Here is a 21,803-nt window from a genome sequence, read left to right as displayed (position 1 = left end):
GCTAGACGAAGAGAATCACAGAACGGATTCTTTTCGTCTTGCGAGGCACCACTGTACCTTCAATTACCAAAAGGTTTTGGGTTTTAAAATAGGATGGCACAGAACATTGGCTTGGAGCCAAAAATATTCCTGTGCAACTAGTAGGCGCTTCCATTTTTCTGAGGGTGTGTATCTCTCACTGATTCCTTCCCACTCTGTCGCCAAAGGTTCCTCAAGATGTCAATCTGCGCTTAGTGTGACTGGAGGCAAAGAAGGGATTTCTGGAGTAGATTTTGTATAATTCTTTCAGTTTTGCATTATTTGCTTTGTTTACATTTTTAAGCAAATATTTGTTTAGGGGAACTGCAGAACCCATCCATGTCCCACTTATGATGGGAGCTTTTAAATTTCATTTATCACAGAAGCAAGTACAACTATTAAGCAAGTAGAACTGTTCTTTTAAAAAGTGTTAGAGTTTATGTCATTTCCCGGAAACATATAGAATTGTAAGGGAAAAGGGGGAAAAGGTGGTTCAGCAACCCTCAGTATTATCAAGTTGCTGTTTACTTAAGAGAGAATAAAATCCTGTTCTTATTCATTTTGCACGTGTTCAGTGATCTCAATCTTTGCTGGATTTATCTACAATGGTAAAAGTGAAGAATGATTTTATACATCTCCATTGAAATGTATGTATCTAATTATTAATGTTGTGAATGGATGCATATATATTCTACAAAATGTTATCAGTGTCCTTAAAAACCACATTGATTGAAATATTAATGAACATGATTGAAAACCTGATAAGCTCAATATTTTTCAATGTGGGTTTCAGTCAGATATATTAAATTTATTAGTCATGGTTAAAGGTAAAGGTAAAGGTACCCCTGCCCGAACGGGCCAGTCTTGACAGACTCTGGGGTTTGTGCGCCCATCTCACATCTATAGGCCGGGGGCCAGCGCTGTCCGCAGACACTTCTGGGTCACGTGGCCAGCGTGACAAGCTGCATCTGGCGAGCCAGCGCAGCACACGGAACGCCGTTTACCTTCCCGCTGGTAAGCGGTACCTATTTATCTACTTGCACCCGGGGGTGCTTTCGAACTGCTAGGTTGGCAGGCGCTGGGACCGAGCAGCGGGAGCGCACCCCGCCGCGGGGATTCGAACCGCCGACCTTTCGATCGGCAAGCCCTAGGCGCTGAGGCTTTAACTCACAGCGCCACCCGCGTTCCCATTAGTCATGGTTAGAGATGTGTAAAAACCACTTCCTGGGCTCATCCAGACTTTTTTGGTTTCTTTCTCTTTGGTTTGCCTGTGGAGGAATCTCTATTTATCTTTGAAATGTTGCTGCCTAGAGACTGAAAACCTTAGCTGAACTATGAACAGTACCCGAGGTCTGTTGGAGAATATGCACAATCCCAAAAGAATGTGCATAATATGGCCTCTTGGAAATTATTGGAATTGAGCAGAGAAAGTAGAAAATGTGGCTGAAATATTTACATGCCCCATGGCTTGTTGAAGAGTATGTATATAAAACTCTACAAAATTCCCTCTTTATGGACAGATCATGTGCACATTTTCATGAGGCCTGGTAAATATGCACAATGAATGGACATGCACATAAACCGCTTAGCTCACATTACCTCCATATACATAGGCTACAAGTGAAACTGACAACCTTCTCCACCCACTTTTCACCAAGTTAGCCCCTTTTTACCATAGAGGGAAACTGGAAAGGAATTTAAATCCTATTGTCAGCTTCATTAAAGGGTGGAGGAGCTTAGATTTCCTGGAGATCTTGGCCAACTGCTATTCAGTTTCACTGCTACTATTTACAGTCTTTCTCTGGGAGTTAGAGATGAATTCATTGCCTGCTGTCTCAAAACTGGAGGAAAAGCTTCAAAAAGGCTTCCCCTGTTTGTTAGGTTGGAAACCATCTCATGACCATGTGGGCAGAGAAGGGACTCTTGAGTCCATATGCACCACATTATGCTTAGACCTCCCAATTCTGTTCAGTTCTCCTTCATTCCGGTCCTAATTCTATCCTTCAAACCCACTTTGACTTGAAATATCTTCCTGCTTTCTTGTGAAACCCAACGAAACAAAACAAAACAAAACAATAAATACCAGAATGCATATATTCTTTAAAAGTTCTGTTCACTATGCCCCCAGGTGATTCAAGACTTCACTTATTATTTTATTTCCTTATTTCACAGATGTTACATCTCACACTACTAAATTGCAATCCCACTCTCACAATTTTATTTCCCATACATTAAAATCACCTTCTTCTTTTTTCTTCTTCTTTGGCAATCACTCGTAGCTGAGTAAGATTGTCTTCCATAAACAATGAGTCCGTAAGTGACTGTGGAGGCCTATTCTGGATCCACACATCCTTCCACAGTGGGGACATTGGTTTCCGGGAGGGAGTTGATCACGATGTGGATTTGCCAAGCGTGCCTTCCTCTTAGCACGTTTCTCCCTTGTGTCCTGAGTTTGAGTGTCTTCAAAGCCCATGACACCTTTGGTAAAGGCTGTTTTCCAACTGGAGCACTCGCAGGCCAGTGTTTCCCAGTTGTCGGTGTTTATACTACATTTTGCCTTGAGACTGTCTTTAAACCTATTTTGTTGACCACCAGCATTACGCTTTCCATTTTTAAGCTTGGAATAGAGTAGTTTGCTTTGGAAGATGATCATCAGGCATCCGCACAACATGACCAGTCCAACGAAGTTGATGTTGAAGAATCATTGCTTCAACACTGGTGATCTTTGCTTCTTCCAGTACACTGATATTAGTTCGCCTGTCTTCCCAAGTGATGTGTTATTTTTTTCAGAGACACCATTAAAATCATATGCACTCGAATGCCACCAGATGGTTATATTCCCTGGATCGCTCTCTCAGAGGCTTTCCTCCATGGAGCCCAGATTGTTTCTCTAAGGTTTCTTCTACCACCACCTGCTGATTTAGGTAGTAGCAGGACTGTCCTTCGTAGTATTACCCAGGTACCTTCATGCATAAGATTTGGAGTGAGACACATTGTACCTTACGATCCAGCTAGACCACAGATCATGAAACATAAAACATTCATTTAGTTTGTGAACATGACAACTGGAACTAGCAGTAATTGTAGAATTGTAAAGTTGTAGACTTGGAAGGGATTCTGAGGGTCATCTAGTCCAACCCCCTGCTATGCAGGAATCTCAACTAGATCATCCCTGACAGCTGGTCATCCAACCTCTGCTTAAAAACCTCCAAGGAAGGAGAGCCCACACCTTCTTGAGGGAAACGCGGCATTATTCAGGCAGTTCCCTCCCTGCGAGAAGTGAAGTTACAGGGAAGCAGGCCAAGGGCCTTCTCAGTGGTGGCGCCCGCCCTATGGAATGCCCTCCCATCAAATGTCAAGGAAATAAACAATTATCTGACTTTTAGAAGACACCTGAAGGCAGCCCTGTATCAGGAGGTTTTTAATGTTTGATGTTTTATTATTCTTTTATGTTTGTTGGAAGCTGCCCAGAGTGTCTGGGGAAACCCAGTCAGATAGGCGGCATATTATTATTATTATTATTATTATTATTATTATTATTATTATTATTTATTTTGTAAAGATATGGGTCTCCACATGCATGTGTTGGTGAGTCCCGGGTTTTGAAAAGATTGAAGAATGCTGTTTTAAACCATAGTTCATAAGAAATTTGAAATGCTTTCTCCATTTTAATAAGAGGAGTATGGGTTAGAGAATATGAGATTGATGGGTCATCTACCCCCTCTTTCCTATTTAAATCTTTTTTCTTTGTACTCTAAATGAGCAAGCTTTCTTTCTGCCCTTTTTGGTTGAGATTCCTTGGCTACACATTTATATTGGAAGAGTTCCAAGTCTGTCCTTAGAGGAACTCAACTCATTTTCTATTTGACATTTTTATTGAGGAATTTCTGAAATATAACAAGAAACGACACAGTGGGGAATTTAAACTATGGTGAGATTCTCATCTGGTTAAATATAATTGCTTTTAGCATTGTAATCACTTGAAATTGCAGTAGTTCTTCGTGAAGATTATTATTTTAGTTCAGTTCAGTGGACACAAGATTAATATTTAGCCTCATGAAACACGGGTTTCTTTAAGACTTCATTTGAAACCAGTGGTGAAATAAACTTTCTGTTCCTGGGCATGAGGGAAATACTTTGTTTTCTTACAAGCTAGTAGCATGTTTGTCCAGATGTTCTCTTTTGTTTGATTTTCTTTTTCATTGACTTATTGATTAATTGATTTCCCCTCCTTCCTCTCACACTTTGGGGAGTGTGTGTGTGTGTGTGTGTGTGTGTTTGCGTACGTACATGCTGACATTTCCCATCATTCCTTTCCACTGGTGAGGTCAAATATCAGCTGAGCATTGGGGACTCCAGTGCAAAATATGTTAAGCCTTCTTATTTTACACGTAAATGGAAAGACTTAAAAATGCCTTCATAAAATCAGCGCGATCTGTTGAAGTAGAAAATAAACAATAGCTCTTCAATACTGGCTTCTCAGATTTATTTTCCGGGTGCAATCATTTGATGTAGGTTTAATTGATGTCCTTGGGCTGCACAAGCGAACATGTATAGGATTGGACTACATGGCTGCAGTCTTGTGCATATTTGTTAGAGAGAAAGCTCCATTGAGTAACCATGCATAGGACCAGGGTATTATTTCCAAATCAGCAGTTCCGATCAGTCCTTAATATGCTTTTTTTTAATTCTCTGCTTATAAAGAGCAAGAGTATTCTGTTGTTGCATTGTTGTCACTGCAGTATAAGAATTGATTGATGCAAACGTTATCATTATTTATTCAGCACTATTGATGTGCATAGTGTGGTACAGCATGAAAAAGGCCAAGGGTCTTAGTCTAAAACAGCCTTTTCCAACCTGACACCACCCATATATTTTGGACCACAACTGCCATCATTCTTGGCCATTGGCCATGCTAACTTGGGATGGTGGGAGTTCTGTTGAGAGCTGTAATGGAAGACATATGAAGACTGCCAGGTTGAGGACTGCAGTAACATAACATTTGTGGGAGGTTTAGATTGCTAAGTATGCTAAAAACCATTGGTTTTAACAGGTAGGGTAGGATCCGCTGTCTTGTCAGAGCCTGAGGAATTGCAACAGCAGCACTATGACCATACAAATATATGGTTAAACAAAAAAACCTAAGAAACTTTAGTCTTCTTTTAACAGCACATCAACTGCTGGTAACTTTGTCTTCATTATTGTAGTTTACGTGCACTTCACATCTGTACATGGGAAGGTTATTTGCTGCTTCAAAACCTTTCACAAAATAGGCTTTACCTGACTTCTGGCACTTTTAAAGTGAAGCATTGGAATAATTTCCAAAACATCAATTGAGAGAAGATTTACAGTTTTGTAGGAAATCATTTCATAAACTACCAGATGTGAAATGTCAACAAGTTGTAGCATTAATTGATTTAACATTGCATAATCACTGCTGTGATTAAAGAGAGCAAAGCTTTTTTCTTCCATTTTGATTTTTTTAGCTTTGTTTTTCTTCTTTCTTCGGACAGCTGTGTGCAACGTGTGGGTTATAAGAACCCCAAATGAATGTTTCTGTTGCTGGTGTTTGTTTGTCTTTTTATTATCCAACAGCTCAACTTGGGTTTTCCCCCCTGTGTTAAAACACGGAATGTTGTTAACAAAAACCAAACAACTTTGGGAAAGATTTGTGTGTTGTATAAACATAAAATATTTGTAAGAGGAAATGAAAAAAGAGGCCTCTTGCTTAATTCTCCTTCTGTACAATACTTTGTTTCTGATTCATTAAACCTGATGGATGAGAATCCCACATTATAACCTAAGTGTGACTGACTAGACTCATGGTTGCCTCAGCTATGGTGTTTTTGAAAGCATGTTTAAATTTCAAAATATGGATGACAAACACACATAAACACTGCTGTGCGCATCCCTGGTCAATTCAGTGTGGTTGGGACTCCCAGGATAATGTTTGAGGAAGTTTGGAGATGTGCCCTTGTCACTGACATTTCACCCTTTGGCCGTGCTTCCCTGTTGATGATTTTATTACAGAAAATGTGCAGTGCATAAATGACCCGGGAGTGTTCCTGAAAGTCTGAAGTACCCAATCTCTAAGCAAGTTATTAGCAAATGACATTTCTAGATGTACGAGAGAATCCCAACAGTCATTAAACATCAGGTAGTGGTGGGGGGTGGCTAGATAAGCTGTTTGCTGTGCATAAGAAGCACAGAAGCCTCTAAATCAGAGCATGGGGGGGCTGACCTGTGGCCCTCCCAAGTGTGGCTGGAGTCCAGCTCCCATCATCCTTGGTCACTGGTTGTGCCAGCAAGAACTGGAGTCTAACAAGATCTGGAGAGCTACCAGCTCCCCATCCCTGCTCTCTCTATTTGCTTAGATTAAAAATAAAACCACAGGTTCACACCTCATCCCACTGTGTTAAAGGCTCCCATGCAGGCTGTGCCCCATTGCGAGAAAGATTCTCCAAATCAAGCCTTGCGAGTGTGCTTCTCTTCTCATTCTCCAGAGCCCTCCCAGCTAGAGGGGGACGTCTAGCAGCCCATGCTGCCATCTTATTTCCCAAACTCCCTTCCATGCAGGTCTTCCAAGAGTAGACAGGGAGAAGCCAGGTGCGCCAGCTGAGGCAAGACAATGTCAGCTGGATGGTCTCCGATTATAAACAGGAATGGTTCCCCTGCTCCCTCCTGTTTCACTGACTTCAAAAATAGTAATCCTAATGGTGGCTTTATGAGATACCTTTTAATTAGATATTTCCTCAAGGCAATCACTAAAACCTGTCACACCCTGTCATAACTAAGTAAAGGAATGAGAGGGAAGTAACCGAAACTGAGTTAAGCATTTTACCACCTACTTTAGAACCTGAAGTGACACAACTGATTTTTAGCAAGTCTAAGAAAAGCTGTGCATTCACTATTGTGTTTCAGCCTGTCACATCTTTATATATAGTTGATGTAATAAGTTACCTTCTACCTTAAAGATCAGGTGTTCTCTCTCAGAAGCAGTTCTAGTCCTCAGAAGAAGGAAGGAAGGAAGGAAGGAAGGAAGGAAGGAAGGAAGGAGTGAGTATTTAGGGAGTAGGAGACTTTCAGTCACCTGCCAGCAGTGGTGTTGAAGGACTGAGCAAAATTGCTAGGGATATGTGGGCAAGCCATGGAGAACTTTAATGATATGAACATTGAATTAGGTTTTACAACTTTTAAAAGTAATCTTTTAAACTTGGTACTTGCTCAGAAAACCATCAGAAGTTTTAGAGGTCATTTGGGGACAATTGGCCATTATTAACTACTTTAAGCCTGTAAACAAGTCCTTCTCCACTGTGTGATATCACGTTGTCTCATTTACTATTTTCTAAATATTATTACTCAGTTGAAACTAAAAGGAAATAAGTGGCTAATGTAAAATAAGGGCTTTGCCAGAAGTACTAGACCCAACACTGCAAGCAGTAGTTGTTCTAAAAGTCAAAATATTACCTTGCTGAAACAGAAGACAAATCTCGGGTTCCTTGCCTTGATCCAGATAGTGGCCAAACACAAATAAAAACATAGCTCAACTTGGGTTTTTCCCCCTGTGTTAAAACACGGAATGTTGTTAACAAAAACCAAACAACTTTGGGAAAAATTTGTGCGTTGTATAAACATAAAATATTTGTAAGAGGAAATGAAAAAAAGAGGCCTCTTGCTTAATTCTCCTTCTGTACAATACTTTGTTTCTGATTCATTAAACCTGATGGATGAGAATCCCACATTACAACCTAAGTGTGACTGACTAGACTCGTGGTTGCCTCAGCTATGGTGTTTTTGAAAGCATGTTTAAATTTCAAAATATGGATGACAAACACACATAAACACTGCTGTGTGCATCCCTGGTCAATTCAGTGTGGTTGGGACTCCCAGGATCATGTTTGAGGAAGTTTGGAGATGTGCCCTTGGAGATGTGCTACAGGTTTCTGTAGCCTTGGCTGGATGGGGAACTAGAAACCAAAACACCAACACGCCTGGAGGGCAGCAGTTTGGGGAAGCGTGCTGTAGAGCAAGGTGCAACTCAGAACATAAGCAGAGCCCTTCTGCATCAGGTGAAAGACCCATGCGTTCTCTTAAACGGCGAACCACGTGCCTTTAGGAAGCTGGCAAAGAGGACCTGAGTGCAATAAAGCTGACCCCTCTAGTTTCAACTTGATTAAGTTTTATTTAGATTTTTATTTTTATGGTTGAGTTGTGGCAAACATTGTTATAAGAAGCTGGATGTAATTCAGGTGGATGCTAAGCAGACAGACTGAACAGCTTTTACAGTCTGCAAAATGGCAGGAACAAGGTTTTTCATTACTTAGGGCGGTGTCAATATCTGTAAAAAGATGCTTCCATTTATGTATTGATTTTTAAAGTGCTTCAGCAATACCTATGCCTTTTTAGCCAGTGCCTGAATGATCCAGAAACAATTTGCTTCCTCAAATAGCCTCACTAAGTGAACTTAAATTGCTTAAATTTGAAAGACTTGGGGTTGGGACTGTGAAAAGAGATGAGTACCCAATTACATTATTGTGACGATGACAGATAATTTCAGGCTAGTAAATTCAATGCACTTTACATTGGATAAGCAATTGGCTACTGCTTTTAACATACCATGGAACTTTGCTTTCCAAAGGTTATTCCAGGTTGTGTAAGTGAAATACAGTGTGCTGAGAGCAGCTCATGGATGGTCAAATCCACCCCAAGTTTAAGCATTGTTTGACAAAAAGAAGACACTTAATTTAAAACTTAATTTAAAGGCCACCCCAATGTAGTTAATCAAAATCAAGAGGTCAGCATTGGGTTTGAGATTTAATTGGTTTTTAAAATCATCTTAAAATAGGGAAAAATTAAATTATCAGTTTAGGCCTTAATTGGGGCTCCTCCCTAAGCAGCCATGTTTTGATCTGATTCTGCCTTTGTATTGAAGAAGAACAACAAAAAAGGCTGCATGATTTCCCAATTGCCATGTAGTGTGAAACTGTTGTTTGACAAACCACAATGTTTTGCATTATGACATGGAAGAGAAGGTCGGAGGCACTTGGGCACATCACTTGTTCGCACTCACTTTATCAAACCAAGGTTGTTATATCTGAATTGGGCCAGAATGATGATTTGCTGGGTTCTGACTCTAGACATACTCTTTCTCCATGTTTGCTAACGCCCCTTATCAAAACACCTTTCTTTAGATGTTGACGAATGTCTGGATAACAATGGTGGCTGCCAGCAGATCTGTGTCAATACTATGGGAAGCTATGAATGCCAGTGCAAAGAAGGCTTTTTCCTAAGTGATAACCAGCACACCTGTATTCACCGCTCCAATGGTAAGTTTCCATAATTCATAATTCAGCCATGGTTGTACACCATACTAAGTTCATTCTGTTGGGTCTTTAAATGTTTGGTATCTCTAGTGACATTTCCCTTTTAAAAATATTGTTATGGACCTTTTCGCAATAGTGAGGTGTCCACATTTATATACACATGGAGGGCCTGTCTAGGAAGACACCGTGTTAAGAGGTGGACAGGACACAAGAAGGTATAGCAGAAACTGCCAGCCTCTTTGTATGATCTGATCAAGTTGCCTTGTCATGAAAGTGAAGCTTTTTGCAATTAATTGCAGGAACCTAACTCAGAGAAAAGCATGCAAAATAGCATGTGGAGAACATATTGTCTGTGTGCTGTTAGTTTCTTACCCTAGATATATCATAACGCCATGTTGATTTCTGACAATATATTGTGTTGATTTTATTTTACCACTCTTAAGAGAGAGTGGGATACTAGTTTATCATACCACCATGGAAACTGGAGGGGGGAGGAGGAATATGGTGTGTTTAGTGTGTTGCTAGAGTACTTGTTTAGTTTCCTATCACAGGAGTTTCATGATGCCTTTAAGACAGCTGAACTAGATACAACATGATTCCATGAATATTTCAAATGTCTTAGGGACCTTAGGCCATACTCCACAGCCCTTCCCTGTTGAACCAGCCAGCTTCACATCTGGCCTATCTAATGTCCATTGAAACTGTATGCTTGGCATTGAATTTGGATTGTAAGTATGACATCCAAGAGGCCCTTTCCCTACATTCTAATAGGATGACTTCCTAGGGAGGGAAATTTGGCAGGGGTGGGGGGGAGTTGACTGGTCAGTATGCAGAAATTTCTTAAGTTAATAGCATCTAGCATTTCAGAGCATCTTTGGTATGGAGTTTTCCATGCATCAGATGTGAGTGGCATCTGAACACACATAAATACATGGGGAATCATGGTTCCATGGTGCAGTTCCCCACACATTTGAAGGCAGCATCTCCCTTTCATAATTTAGCTGTGTATTGTACCAAACATCAGTGAAATACCATGTAGAATGTGACACAGCTTCAGTTATCTTCAGGATTAAACTGAAGATAAATGCATGAAATTATTATGCAAGAACTGGTTTATGTTATATAGGAAAACTGGGTTTGTGGACCTAATGGATGCAGAAAACATAGAAACATTTGAATGTGGGAGGTCCAGGTAACTAAGATTTCGTTCTGCCTGCAGGCCTTTGAAAGGTACCAATTAGCAAATAGCAAAATGATGGCTATGAAATAATAAGGGCTGGTAAAACTGCATACAACTTGCATTCAGAGAAAATATATGCTGAGTGTAATAATAATTCAGAGCGAGGTCATGATTATGATAAAATGGGATGTTGATGATAAACACTATGACCGCTGTAAATTTCCACTGGACTTGCAAATAGTGTAATTGTACATCATAAAAACTGAATCGGAGTATTTTGTTGAGTGTACCCCTTATTATAGTTGCCAATCATCATACTGATTGACAACTTCCTGGTAAACAATCTCTCCAGTTTGTATTTTGGGCACTGTATATTTACCTAAATGACATATAATTACGCTGTGAATATTTGAAAACTATTATAAAGAGTGGATGAGATCTGTGCTTTGGACTTCTTACTCATCAAACTGAGGTTTTATTATTTATTATTTTTAATGACATTTAAAAAAACAGACAAAACTAGGTACCGTATTTTTTGCACCATAACACTCACTTTTTTCCTCCTAAAAAGTAAGGGGAAATGTCTGTGCGTGTTATGGAGGGAATGCCTACGGGTGCGTAAGTAGAAACATTGGTGACCAAAAGCCTAAGCCCTTATTTCTTGTCACCATTGCCAGCTGAATTGCCCTTCACTTGGCTCTGATACCCCCCAAACCTTCTGCCATCTGCTCTAAGATTGCCTCCCTTCTCACCAGTGTCTCCACAGAGATTGGGATGCTGTTGAGGTTTGTGTGGAGGTGTTTCGTGGCCAAAGTCAGTCTCCTATTCCAGTGGCTGACTAGGCTATCAACAGAGCAGTCATCAGTACCTTTCAGTAGATCCCTTAGAGCTTTCTGGAACTTAGTTGAATCTCTTGATAATAACTGATCTGTCCCTACAGATAGACTGCAAAAATCTGGACCTTCTCTAGATAATGATTTATCCCTGGGAAAGATAAATCATTACATTCACCATATCCCTATCTGTCTCCAGGACAGTGCAAACCAAAAAAATAAATCCGTATGTCACGCCTGTATTTCACAGAAAGAGCCCTACAATTTTTATGGCAGTCAGGAAATCCTGAATAGCAACCAGTTAGGGAAGCTAGATAGGAAAAGAGCTGGTAGGGAAACAACTAGCTACTTTAATTGATTTCAAATCTCCAGGGTCTAATGAGCTGCACCCAAGGGTACCAAAGGAGCTTGCAGATATAATAACTGAGCCACTGTATATAACCTTTGATAATGCTTGGAGAACAGGTGAGGTCCCTGCAGACTGGAGGCGAGCAAATGTTGTCCCCATCTTCACAGATGTCTTCTAAAAGTGTGTAGTTCTTTATCTCCTTGACATCTGATGGGAGGGTGTTCCACTGGGAGGGCGCCACTGCCAAGAAAGTCCTCTGCCTGGTTCCCTGTAACTTCACTTCTCGGCGGGGCGGGGGTTAGGGGTATACTGGTCCGAGGCCATTTCAGGCTTTAGAGGTCAGCACCAACACTTCGAATTGTGCTCAGAAACATAATCTGAAACATGGGGGGGGGGGAGAGACCCAGGTAACTACTGACTGGTCAGCTTGACGTCAATACCAGGAAAAGTCCTAGAGCAGATAATTAAAGGGTCAGTCTATGAGAACTTAGAAAAGGATTCTGTGATTACAAAGACCCAACATTAGTTTCTCCAAAACAAGTCATGCTAGATGAGACTACTCTCGTTTCGTTTTTCAGTAAAGTTACAATCTTAGTGGATCAGGGGAATGCTGTGGTTCTAGTGTATTTTGATTTCAGTAAGACTTTTGACAAAGTCCCTCATAATATTAACAGATTGGAACATGTGATTAATACATGTGAAAAGGATCTAGGGTTCTTAGTACAGTGGTACCTCAGGTTAAGTACTTAATTCGTTCCAGAGGTTTGTTCTTAACCTGAAACAGTTCTTAACCTGAAGCACCACTTTAGCTAATGGGGCCGCCTGCTGCCGCCCCGCTGCTGGAGCCCAATTTCTGTTCTTATCCTGAAGCAAAGTTCTTAACCTGAAGCACTATTACTGGGTTAGCGGAGTGTGTAACCTGAAGCGTATGTAACCTGAAGCGTATGTAACCTGAGGTACCACTATATACCACAGATTTAACATGAATCAACAGTGAGATGCAGCAGCAAAAAAGCTAATGCTGTTTTTTGCATCAGCTGGAGTAGAGTGTCCTAATCAATGGACATAATAGTCTCACTCTATTCTGCCTTGGTCAGACCACACCTGGAGTCCTGTGTCCAGTTCTGAGCATCACAATTTAAGGATATTGACAAACTGAAACATGTGGATGATCAGGGGTCTGGAAACCATCCTTATGAGGAACGGTTGAGGAGAGTGGGGATGTTTAGCCCGGATAAGAGGAGTTTGAGAGGCAATGTGATAGTGGTAGACTCTCCTTCCTTGTAGGAAGAACTGGGCAAAGACAAACAAGATGAACTTTAACAGGGAGAAATGTAAAGTATTGCACTTGGGCAAAAAAATTGAGAGGCACAAATACAAGATGGGGGACACCTGGCTTGAGAGCAGTACATGTGAAAAGGATCTAGGAGTCTTGGTTGACCACAAACTTGACATGAGCCAACAGTGTGATGCGGCAGCTAAAAAAGCCGATGCAATTCTGGGCTGCATCAATAGGAGTATAGCATCTAGATCAAGGGAAGTAATAGTGCCACTGTATTCTGCTCTGGTCAGACCACACCTGGAGTACTGTGTCCAGTTCTGGGCACCACAATTCAAGAAGGACACTGACAAACTGGAACGTGTCCAGAGGAGGGCAACCAAAATGGTCAAAGGCCTGGAAACGATGCCTTATGAGGAACGGCTAAGGGAGCTGGGCATGTTTAGCCTGGAGAAGAGGAGGTTAAGGGGTGATATGATAGCCATGTTCAAATATATAAAAGGATGTCACATAGAGGAGGGAGAAAGGTTGTTTCCTGCTGCTCCAGAGAAGCGGACACGGAGCAATGGATCCAAACTACAAGAAAGAAAATTCCACCTAAGCATTAGGAAGAACTTCCTGACAGTAAGAGCTGTTCGACAGTGGAATTTGCTGCCAAGGAGTGTGGTGGAGTCTCCTACTTTGGAGGTCTTTAAGCAGAGGCTTGACAACCATATGTCAGGAGTGCTCTGATGGTGTTTCCTGCTTGGCAGGGGGTTGGACTCGATGGCCCTTGTGGTCTCTTCCAACTCTATGATTCTATGATTCTAGGTTTTAAAGCCATTTTTCATGCATGCTTTATTTGAGATTCCTGCTTTGCAGGGGGTTGGACTAGATCTCTACAGTTCTATACTTTTGTGATGCAGGTGTTTGCTCAAAGGAGCCTCCCCCAACCTGGATTGGATTATAACTCCCACCATCCCACGCCCCATCCTAGCTGGGGCTGGTGGGAATTGTAGTTATATCTAGAGGGCACCAGACTGGGGAAGATTGATTTAAAATATTTATATAGTGCCTTCCAATATAAACATTCATATAAACATTTAAAACCACAAAATATAACTAAAACAATGTGATTTCTAATCCATGGGTTGCACGAAGTCCTCCAAGAGTCAGTTTCTGGAACTTCAGTACTATGTCTGAGCTTACCTCCATATGCTTGGCTGGGGATGGTTTTTGGTACAGTACCAGAATATCTCCTATCTCTGGAATGTGGAGGATGGTACCTAATTTTATCTAACAGATTTGGGGTTACTTATTTATCATGAATTGTTCACATTTTTGTTCTGAATACTAGTAGAAAAATATCCAATAGAACAGGAAGTAGTAGATTGGTGTCTTAATGAAAACAACTTGCTAAGTACTGTGATGAAATCATTATCACAAAATAAAATGAAAAATAAAATTTTATCACAAAATAAAATGAAATAATTATCACAATTTATTAAGGTGGACGGTGAAGTATTCCTTCATGGCTCTTCCTTAATTTTGGTTGTCACCATACCAGCATCCTTATGCCATTGGTTGGGCCTTCGAGCTGAGCTGCTATTGTTGTTGCTTTTGATAACTCCAAAGGATTTGGAGAGATTTGACCCTCTTGACTTGCCCTTTCAGCTTACTTCAGTCTCCTCATTTTCAAGGAACTTCTTTCCTCTGTTGAAGTTTCTACTTTTGAAGTCAAATTGTTATTGGCACAAATGAGGACTCAGAGCAGGTCTCCTTTGTTAATAAAAATGATGTGGGGTTTTTTAGACATGGAGTTTTTGAGCAAAGAGGAATAAATAAATATAGAGCCCCAAGTGAATTAGGGCTGAAACACTTGGATATAGCAGACTGGTCTTCTAAACAACATGATAAACAGTTTCTGGATTTTTAAAAGTTGTTTTGACATTCTACTTCTACAGGATATTTGGCAATCTGAAGCCATAGTGCTTAATAGCTTGAGGTGCCACATTCTGGCAGCCCCTCTCTGTTGTAAGAGAGGGAGTCCCACTGAAGGCTTAGCATGTTTTATTTCAGCAAATGTTAACACAATTATAACACCTATGATTCCCTGTAAGCCTGCTAAATTTAGTGTGCTTACTGATCTGATGGTAGTCGGTGACTACATTCACACCACACTTTAAAGCACACCCAAAAAACACACCCCTCAAGAATCCTGAGAACCGTAGCTTGTTAAGGGTGTTGGGAATTGTGGGTCTGCGGTTTATAAACTACAGTTCCCAGAATTTGGGGAGGGGGCATGTAGTTTGGATGTGCTTTAAAGGTCTGGGATGTATGCAGAGAATGTTTGCATGCCACGTTATTCTGAAAAATCAATTGTAAACAATACTTGTACAATATTAGACAAAAAAAATAAATTGCAATCTTCATGTCCTGCTGCAGCCCTAATTTTTGCAGGAGGTTTCAATGCATGTGTAGGAGTCAGTTTATATGCCCAAAACTACTGGATTTTGGAGTTTGATACTTAGGTCGATTGGAACATTTATTGGTTCCCCAAAGATTCCAAATGCAAACAAGTGGGGCTGCATTTAGCAAAATGTGGAGAGATTTGCAAATAGTAAAGGGTACTGCTGATGGAGATATATAGAGCATGGGGAATATACTCCCCCTCCCAATATATATACATATACCAAATAATTATTTTTTTAAAAAAATCAGAATTAAGGGGTTTTCCCAGGACGGTTGAGAACACTTTTTCTGTAAGTGTGTGGGTGCAAAAATGGGGTCAAGGAGGGTCAGTTGGAGGGAGGGAGAAATGTCTCTACTTTCACCTGAGCAGTGTTGGAGGGCATGAAATGAAGGGTCCCTGCTAAAGAATAATAAAGCCATGGGAATAGATTTTATATCACCATCATTTTTGAAATTCATTGTTAGCTTGTGGGCTCCTCTGCTGGTTGCATTTACGTATTACGTATTCAACAGCATCGTACCTGAGGCTCAGAATACGGTGGTAATGGGGGCCCATATTTAAAAGGGTTCTAAAACTGATCCTGCAAACTTATCTCCCAGACAGCTTGTTCTATGTAATTTGCAAGCATTGAGCAAAAAAGGCTTCATAATAAACTAAGTGACTGGTTGGAAGAGGCAGCCATTTTGCCAGATGAACCTGCCGTGTTTAGATAGATTCATCATGAATTATTCTCTGGTTGTAAACCATTTGATTGACAAATAAGCAATATTTTTTTAAAAAAAGCAAATATGGGGTTGCTTTGTGTGCAGCATAAAGGTAAAGGGACCCCTGACCATTAGGTCCAGTCGTGGCCGACTCTGGGGTTGCGGCGCTCATCTCGTTTTATTGGCCGAGGGAGCTGGTGTACAGCTTCCCAGTCATGTGGCCAGCATGACTAAGCCGCTTCTGGCGAACCAGAGCAGTGCACGGAAACGCCGTTTACCTTCCCGCCAGAGTGGTACCTATTTATCTACTTGCACTTTGACGTGCATTCAAACTGCTAGGTTGGCAGCATACATTGACTTAGAGTTTTTGGTTGGGCTTTCCATACAAAATTTTGGAGGAAATTGCCCTCAGCAACTATAGGCATCACTCCTTTTTCTAAGTAAAGGCGGTTTACCAACTTAATCTGTTCTGGAAGTCCGTTCTTAAACCAAAACCGTTCTTAAACCAAGGCGTGCTTTCCCTAATGAGGCCTCCTGCCGCCGGTGCCCTTCCACCGTTCGGATTACTTTCTTAGACTGAGGTAAAGTTTGCTAACCGGAACACTACTTCCGGCTTTGCGGGGTTCGTAAACCGAATTGTTCGTAAACAGAGCTGTTCTTAAACCAAGGTACCACTGTATATAATAATAGCTATCTGAAGGTAAAATGTACCATAGAAGGCTATCATACAGACTCTGTGCCTTCCACTAAAGGGGCTAAGCAGGGTTTCTTTGGGCTGCTGCCCTGTTCCGTTTGTACAGTAATACCTCTACGAACGTCCGCCTTGTCTAGCGTCCATTCTGGCGAACGTCCACAGCAAACCTGGAAATACCGGAACAGGTTACTTCCGGGTTTGCCGCTCGTGCATGCGCAGAAGCGCAAACCGCTCCGTGCGCGTGCGCTGATGCAGCACTTTGCCCTGCATCCTTTTCAGCTAGCGGCCGAGGCTCCGGAACAGATCCTGGCCATAAAACGAGATACGACTGCATATAAATGACATGGCTGAGTTTTTATCGTCTCCAATTAACCATGTCCCCAAGTTGGCTGCAAAAAAGTATTTTTTTATCATTGGATGTGGATGATGCTGTACTTCTATCCCAGACAAAATTTGGTTTGAAAATATTGTGACGAAACCAAGGTAATTGTGTTTTCGAAACAATACAGACTTCCAAAATGGTATTTTGATGAACAACTCATCAGACATATGAGAGTTCTTAAATATTTGAGCATAGCTTTTCAATCCTGTACAAACGTGGTCAGCTGAACAAGATGTGGTATATAAACCAATAATGAATATTAAAATTTAATGTGTACCTTTACATAATTTCATACCTGCTGTGCTCGAGGTTTCTAAAGCCAAACCTTTAGCTCAACTATTTTATGGAATTTTTTGGTTTGATGCCAGTTTAAGTCCACTGGAAGCTGTCCAGTCTAAATTCCTTAGACAAGTTTTCTCCATACCAAGATGTGTTATGAATGCTTCAATTGGAAGCTTGTTTCCCCTTCCTTTTCACACAAGTCTGGATCAGGACATTTAACTATTGGCTCTGGTTGAATATAACCCTTGCAGGCTTCCTTTCTTTAATTCTTGATTTGCACAAAAGAAGTTGAATGAAAGCCATTAATTTAAGGTTATGCTTTCTTGACTTTCCACCACAACATTTACCTAGTTTAATCCTATACATGGTTTCCTGGGAATAAGCTCTATTGAATTCAGTTGTGCTTGTTTCTGATGGCATATGTTCGACCTTTCAGATCCATTGAGCTTTAACAAAAGGTGACATGCATCCTTTAGCTTTTAACTGGAATTGCAAAGAGACTTGCAAAGTGTCACCACTTAGAACAGCTACCATGAAGCAGAAGCTCCCATCCAAAGAGAGAGAGATCCAGTCTCTGCTTGGATTATTTTCCTGCTGTTACAAACAGCAGTCAAACTTGAAGGCCTCGTCTTTACTTCATTCACTTGTCGGCGCAAGGAGAGTCCCTCAGGTACCATGATGTTGTAGCAGCCTGACGTAATTGCTGCTAATATGAAAAAAGTCCCAAATCTGTGCTCAACCCCATTCCTGCTCTTCTATACCCCTGGCACATAAGAATTAATGCTTTTCTTTTGGATCTCTAAGCTTTTGGGGGTGTTGCAGTTTCTCCTACAAAATGAAAATATCCATTTGTGTGTAACAGAGATTCAGAATCATAGAATTGTAGAGTGGGAAGGGACCCTGGGGGGCATCTAGTCCAACCCCCTGCAACTCGGGAATCTCAACTAGATCACATATGACAGAGCAGTTACAGTAAATATAGGAAGGTACAAAAAATGTAAATCCAGAGGCCGTTCACTGTAATAACTTAAAAGTAGGGTTATTATTGAGAAATAAGATCACTTGGAATTTCAGGAAAAGAAGATTTTTTCTTTTTTTAAAAAAACAAAAACCCCAAACCCTCGAAGTAGGTAGTCCCAGATGTTTAGAAATATCATATTTTCCTCTTTATAATGGAGTGTGGTACGTATTAGCTTTTATGCTGGGATTTGGTACTTACCTGTTTGAGTTACAGAGTTCTAAGAATTGGGAGTCAATTTCCAAACTGTTTCCAGATGCTAGAAGGCAAATATCTAATCTTCATTGCCCCAAGTGTAATGTCTGAAATAACAAAAGAAGCTGTAATGGGGCCTTGGCACCAGCATCTCTTAGTAAACTCCCAACTAAATATCCCTGCAAACTAAAAGGAAGAAGACTGTCAGGATTGAGGAAAGGAAAATCAACTTACCAAGTGATATTTTTCCCATTTCTGAAAGGTTCATTGAAATCCTATAACACTATCGCTACGGAATAATATAGATGCTGGGGAGAATTTTGTTATTTTAAGGAGATTTTCAGTCCTTGATTTACTGATTTACATTTACTGTGCCCAGCCTACACATTGAGTGTACTTGTTCAAAATGATTCCTAAATTCAGAGGCTGAATTTTGAAAAAAATAGTTTGATGCTTAGGAAGTTAGATTTAAAGATCATAGTCCAAAACTGAGCTCCCAGTGAGCCTGCCTTTTCATCCCCCTGGAAAAGCTTCGTGAAACACGTGTTCAATTGTTTCTGGAAAATACACATTGTAGGCACCTGTTGTACCTCAACAGGGATATTTTCTGCAGAACACAGGCAGCCACACTGAAAACCCTGCCCCAACATGGAGTGGGCTTCTGATATTTTAGGAATTGCAAGGAGCAACTTCACCGCAGAATGCAGGATAAGGCAGCTTGACATTTCCAGGGCAGTTCATGGGTGGAAGGATCCTTGGGCCTGATCCTTGATCCGTCACAAAAGGTAAAGCTAAAGGGACCCCTGACAGTTAAGTCCAGTCGCAGATGATTCTGGGGTTGCGGCGCTCATCTCACTTTACTGGCCAAGGGAGCCAATGTTTATCCGCAGACAGCTTCCGGGTCATGTGGCCAGCATGACTAAGCCGCTTCTGGCGAACCAGAGCAGCACATAGAAACGCCATTTACCTTCCCGCTGGAGCGGTACCTATTTATCTACTTGTACTTTGATGTGCTTTCGAACTGCTAGGTTGGCAGGAGCTGAGACTGAGGAACAGGAGCTCACCCCATCACAGGGATTTGAACCACCAACCTTTCGATTGGCAAGCCCAAGAGGCTCGGTGGTTTAACCCACAGCACCACGCACGTCCCTTGATCCTTCACAGCACCACCCTGTTAAAGTTGAAAGGTGTGCTGAAGCTCTGCACCCCAGCTGGATTAAGTAATTAGGGGGGCAGTAGGGGTCATGATGGCCTTATATAGCAGCTGCCTTTAATTTGATTATGCAGTCTGAGCATCTAACAACCCGAAGTAGTTGCTCTGCAGATGCCTGTCCTCTTACCTTGTGCCAGTCATCATCATAAACTTTATTGCACTAGCCAAAGGCCATGGCATCATTCACAAAGGGAACAAAAAGAAAAGCAACAATAACCATAAAAATCATAAAAACATCAGGCACTGCAGATACAATAAACCATAATCACATCTCCTAAAAATTATTTGTTGCATACGATAGAATAGCAAGGGGTTCTCAGGTAGAATGTGCCAGCTTAAATGTCCGAATCACCTTTGCAATTGACCGCTATTTTATCTAGTTCTTTTCTCCTGATCTTCTTAGTTGCCAAGGCATATAGTGCTACTTTATAAGTTACGAAGTCATCAGTATCACTCAGCAGCCATTTCACTCTTTCCGCCCTGTTCAAATGTGTTCCATTCATGAGCAGGGGTTTTATAAATGGGTCTCTTGGTTCTATATATAGCGGGCATTGCAATAAATAGTGGTGCAGGTCCTCTACGTGAGGTTGCCCACACAGGCAAAATCTCTCCTTGTACTGTACTTTGCCGTACCGACCATCCACCACCTCCAAAGGCATCGATTGGAATCGTAATTCTGTAAAAGCAATTCTTAGTACGGCAGGTGGGAGCTTTGTCAAGTAACTAGCTCAGATGTGCTCCGTTTTGATAAGTGGGAACTATGGTGAGCTTTTGGTAGAATCTTACCTTGTAGAGCTCAGGGGCCTGCTCACCTGCCCATTGTGGTTGACATCCTTGGCTTTTGGCTCTTTGGTGCTTCAGTTGCAACCTTTGGAGTGTAACCTTCCCTACTACATTATTTGCCTTGGGTTGCTTTATCTGGGGGTTTTGACCCATACCTGTTTTCCTTGTTTTCCTTCATAACTGCTGAGGCCCCACACCCATGCTTCGTTTGCTCATTGGTATAACTGGCCCAGTTGGGTGTGCCTTCTTTTCCTCACCCTGAAGAATAAATTGTTGTCAAGGAAGGGGGACATAGGGCTGTATACAGCTAAGTCCTGCTCAGAATAGAGCCACTGAAATTAACAAACCTAAGTTAATCATGTTCATTAAAACTCCTATGGCTCAACTCTGAATAGAATTAGCATGGAATACCACCCACAGCATTTTGAAAAAGTATACAGTAACTGTGAAATCATGGTAGAACATAATACCTGATTATTTCATAATATGTTCTTGAGCATATTCCGTGACTTGAGGAATAGCAGAGGTGGGGTCTCCAGCCTTAAAAGAGTTAGGTTGGCCCTGACTTGGAGTTTCTGGTGACTGTCTACATTTTGTAATATTAAGACTTACTCACATATCTCAGTCTTCACATAAATTATTTTGAAATTAGCTTTGAAGCGAATGCCATTATTGTAGCATTAAAATCATTTGACTTTGGGGTTTTGCCATCAGTTCTGTCTAAAGCACTTAATTTGGTTAAATGATCTGACATATCTCTGCCTATAGGGGAAATTCAAGGAGTCAAAATACATTAGTTCTTGGGTTTAATGTGTAGGCATAAAACTATACTTTTGTGTACTCTGGGACATAGTACCTTGAGGCATATCACACTTAAATGGTTTAGAAGAATTTGAGTTTTAGACTGTCAGAAAACCTGACAAAAATATATTGGATATTTAAGTCCAAATACTCAACTTGAAAGGTTATTCAGTACATAGGAAATATTTTAAACTTCTCATCAAAGTTTGTCAACAAAGATGAACCTCTTACAGCTGGAGGAAATCAGGATGCATGAGACATAGACCCTTTCATCTCTTGCCAATGAAATCCCCAATC

At 41.0% G+C, this 21,803-nt stretch overlaps 1 protein-coding gene across 7 annotated transcripts in view; it reads left to right on the top strand.

The window, feature by feature from the left end:
- Positions 1-21,803, top strand: part of SCUBE1 (signal peptide, CUB domain and EGF like domain containing 1) — a 181,717-nt gene that overhangs the window by 33,696 nt on the left and 126,218 nt on the right. For all 7 annotated transcript variants that reach the window (XM_082223069.1, XM_082223068.1, XM_082223067.1 and 4 more), the window contains one exon: positions 9,210-9,344. In XM_082223069.1, coding sequence (XP_082079195.1) covers positions 9,210-9,344 — 135 coding nt within the window. The remainder of the gene's footprint in view (positions 1-9,209; positions 9,345-21,803) is intronic.

This window comes from Podarcis vaucheri (genome assembly GCF_965113315.1).
Source record: "Podarcis vaucheri genome assembly, chromosome: 5".
Lineage (NCBI taxonomy): Eukaryota > Metazoa > Chordata > Lepidosauria > Squamata > Lacertidae > Podarcis > Podarcis vaucheri.
Note: the sequence above shows the minus strand (reverse complement) of the source record. Positions and strands in the feature narration are given on the sequence as shown.